Source organism: Dendrobium catenatum, unplaced genomic scaffold, assembly GCF_001605985.2.
Source record: "Dendrobium catenatum unplaced genomic scaffold, ASM160598v2 fragScaff_scaffold_414, whole genome shotgun sequence".
In the NCBI taxonomy this organism is placed as follows: Eukaryota; Viridiplantae; Streptophyta; class Magnoliopsida; order Asparagales; family Orchidaceae; genus Dendrobium; species Dendrobium catenatum.
The window spans coordinates 1,159,588-1,163,265 of NW_021318876.1; the positions used below are offsets into that span (position 1 = coordinate 1,159,588).

The 3,678-nt window shown below is 30.8% G+C and overlaps 1 protein-coding gene across 1 annotated transcript; it reads right to left on the reverse strand.

Moving 5' to 3' along the window:
• Nucleotides 1-1,325: 1,325 nt before the first annotated feature.
• Nucleotides 1,326-3,199, reverse strand: LOC110102173. Its single transcript, XM_020830377.2, has 2 exons — nucleotides 2,604-3,199; nucleotides 1,326-1,841 (listed from the first exon to the last, which is right to left on the reverse strand). Exons 1-2 carry the CDS (start codon nucleotides 2,763-2,765, stop codon nucleotides 1,359-1,361), a joined length of 645 nt encoding a protein of 214 aa, XP_020686036.1. The 5' UTR covers nucleotides 2,766-3,199; the 3' UTR covers nucleotides 1,326-1,358.
• Between the last annotated feature and the right edge of the window lie 479 nt (nucleotides 3,200-3,678).

Here is a 3,678-nt window from a genome sequence, read left to right on the forward strand (position 1 = left end):
CATTATGATGGAGGACTATATAACATTATGTATCTCTCAATGGTGTTCCTAATTATTTTTGGCTTCTTATGATGAATATTAAAACTATATAATTTATTTGAGATGAATAATTTGATATTATGTAATTTATAAATGATTATTTAATTATAAATTTAAATTATTTTAAAGCAATTTTATGTTATAAATCAATTTTCATCAAATTTTATTATGATATTATTTATTTTTATTTTATATATAATAATGAATATATTTTGAATTTTTAAATATTTACATTTCAATTATGTGGCACTTGGCCTTTCTGATTTATCCCTTGTGTTAAAAAATCAAACATGAAGAAAATTCTAAGATTGTTGCATTCTAAGTGCATGAATTTTATTTAATTTTTAACATTTGACTTTGTTGTCAAGACTCAAGAAATAGGTTGTCAATTGCCCATTTGCCACCAAATTATCATAAAGAAAAATAAAAAAATAAAAAACTTTATCTTGATTTTTATCATTATTAGGAAAAAATCTACATTATTATTTTATGAGAGAGCAAATTGTAACATGATAGTGAGCAGCAAATAAAAATTGTGGCTCCTTTCTAGAATGTTCTAGCTGTTTCTTGAAGCCAACAATTAAAATTTTAATATTTTAGTGTAATTTATATTTTTGACCCTCAAATTTACTAAAAAATAAATAAATGTTGTGATGGATATCAATATTTTAATTTAATAAGAAGAGAAAATTTTCTTTATTTAGTGTAAATATGTGAAGAATTGGAAATATAAATAGGAAAAATATATATGTCATGTTAGGCCTACTGAATATGAAATAAATAACACAATCAACAATAATTTTGATTGTAATAATTTATTCCATGCATAAATTTATCATCATTAAAAAATAATTAAATAAAATTTTTCTAAAATTATTTATTTATTTTTGTGTATATATTTATTTGTTGTTTGATAAACAAATTTTAAAAGTTTGATAAAAGGTTTGTTTAATATTATTTAATTATTTATTTGATAACTTATTTTATGCTTTATTATTTAAAGTTTTATGTTTATTATTATAGAAGTAAAAGTATGATAAAAATAATAAATATTTAATTTAACTATAAAAATGACAAAGAATACTTGGAAATAATAAAAATTTGAGCTAATAATTGATTATTCTCCCATGGTAAAATCAAGCCTATAAAACCCCCAAAGCATCCCAGCCGTACACAAACCGAAAGCCAACGGCCCAAACATCCAAATCAGTAAGGAGAGCCCAACATACAAAGCTATGATAAAAATAATAAATATTTAATTTAACTATAAAAATGACAAAGAATACTTGGAAATAATAAAAATTTGAGCTAATAATTGATTATTCTCCCATGGTAAAATCAAGCCTATAAAACCCCCAAAGCATCCCAGCCGTACACAAACCGAAAGCCAACGGTCCAAACATCCAAATCAGTAAGGAGAGCCCAACATACAAAGCTCTATTGCCAACCACACTCAGCACCACACCCTTCATCATCATCCCCTCTGCATTAGCCCTGAACACCTCCCCTTCATTTAAATTAATCAGGAAATTGGCTTCTATGATGAATCCCACAGCCATGGAATTGAAGAGGAAGCTCAAGAGCATAAGAAGAGAAACAGATGAGTATTTGAATACCAGCATTGCTTCTGATTGAGAGCCGAATGTCGGGCGGCCGGCGAAGAGGTGGCTCGAGGTGTACGAGTTGCTGGCGAACGAAGCGAGGGCGGCATTGATGACGATGGAGATGGCTGCGGAGAAGATGGTCGACATGATCGAGTTGCGGAAGGTTTGGACTCCAAGGATGACCTTGTTGTCATTTACCTGTTTGCATTCATGAACTTTTAGAACTTGTATTAGAATATTTTGTAGGGATGAGAAGATGGATTCAAGATCTATGATTTTGTATTCATATATTTTACTAGATTAATTCAAAACACTATACAATAAAAACTATAATATAACAAGTAGCAATTTTAGCGTTACGGTTCGTTTGAAACAGTTTTAATATTATTTTCTAAAACAATTTTCTAGTACAAAAAATTATAAAATAGTAAGAAAGTTGTCTCAAACAAAGCTATAGTTATTGAAAGCTTCCGCTTTATTTCTATAGATTTCGGGTTTTAGATCTTGCATATTCGAGTATGAGTTTGAGTTTGAGTTTAGGATTAGATTCACTCGAAATTCTAAATAAAAATACAATATATTAATTAATATTTTTAATATAACTAATATGTCATTAATTTTAATATAATTTTATTTGAGGTCAATAGCACTACATGATTTATCTTCCTAGCTAGTAAAGAAAGAAAAAAAACTACAATAGCATGATAATTATTTGAGATACAAGCAACAATAAAAATAAATCATAGAAACATATATTAATAGATTGAGGTTTTATTTGAGACGGCTTTCTTACTGCATTTTAAAGCAATTTTTTAGTACAGCTGCTTTAAGAAGTACTAAAAAAATCATCCTAAACAAAACATGAATTGCAAGATAAATAATCTATAATCAATAAAATCTGAAATCTGACAATATGATAAAAAAAAACCAAGCTTGCTATCAACATGAAAAGTTTCTTACCGACATGATGCTTTGAAGCCATACTCTTTTCCTTTCAATGGTTACTCCAATGGTGGTCTTAGGCTGTTTGGACTTGCAGCTCTGCCATAAGTAGAAATGGTAGCTTGCATTGATGAAGATGCTGAAGGGAACTAGCAACAGATCCAAAGAGTAATTGTTCATCTCCACTCATAATTTGATCATACAGAGGAAGAGGTGATTATATATTAATAAATTTCAGTGGAGAGATTGGTCAGCAAACATTAAAAGTTAGGCAGGTTATTGTCAATGTTATCTATGTAGAAGTGAAGCTTTGGAGGTTTGGTTTCTTTGCTTGTGGTCTTGGTGGGATCAGCCTCAGCACAGCTCTTCAGTGTAGTTGTTGGAATTATATATGAAAAGTTAGATGATGGACAGAAGCACAGGCTTCCACTTGATTGTTGGTGATAGCTCACACATCCAGTTAATCAAAGAATACATTATCATGATGGATAAAAAATATTATGAGTAAGGTGCTACTGCACTATTAGATGATCGCCTTTATATAAAGGAATATGTAGATATATTGCGCAAATCATTGGTATTGTTAGTATGTGTGAACTATGATTGTGTCGATCAATCGGATCGTACTATTGCCTCGAACCTCAAGTCAATTTTAGCTTTAGGCTTCGTTTGAAAATTTTTCTCATACAATGCCCCGGCGTTATATACCCGAGCGTCCCGACACTATAGAGTTTGCTGAGATAAATAACATAGAACGGAGCGCTCTAGATTCGCCGCCACAATGTTGCGGGTTTGAGCGCCGCAGCGCTGCAGGTTTGAGCATCATAACTTCGTCAAATGGATTGATATCAAAGGTTTGAGTGCCACAGCAGTCCAAACTGATGCCGCAACATTACAAGGTGAACCGAACAATTTTCTTTCTCGTTTTTCGTACGGGTAGCATCCCCTGGTGGTATATACTTGACTTTATCTTTTGTTTTGAATATGAAAACGGTGTAAGAGAGATGAAAAGCAAGGAGAAAGCAAGAGAAGAGAAATCTGTACTTATTTCTCCCCAATTTTATAGTGGATTTCTTGCTGTGTTGTGGCTCTG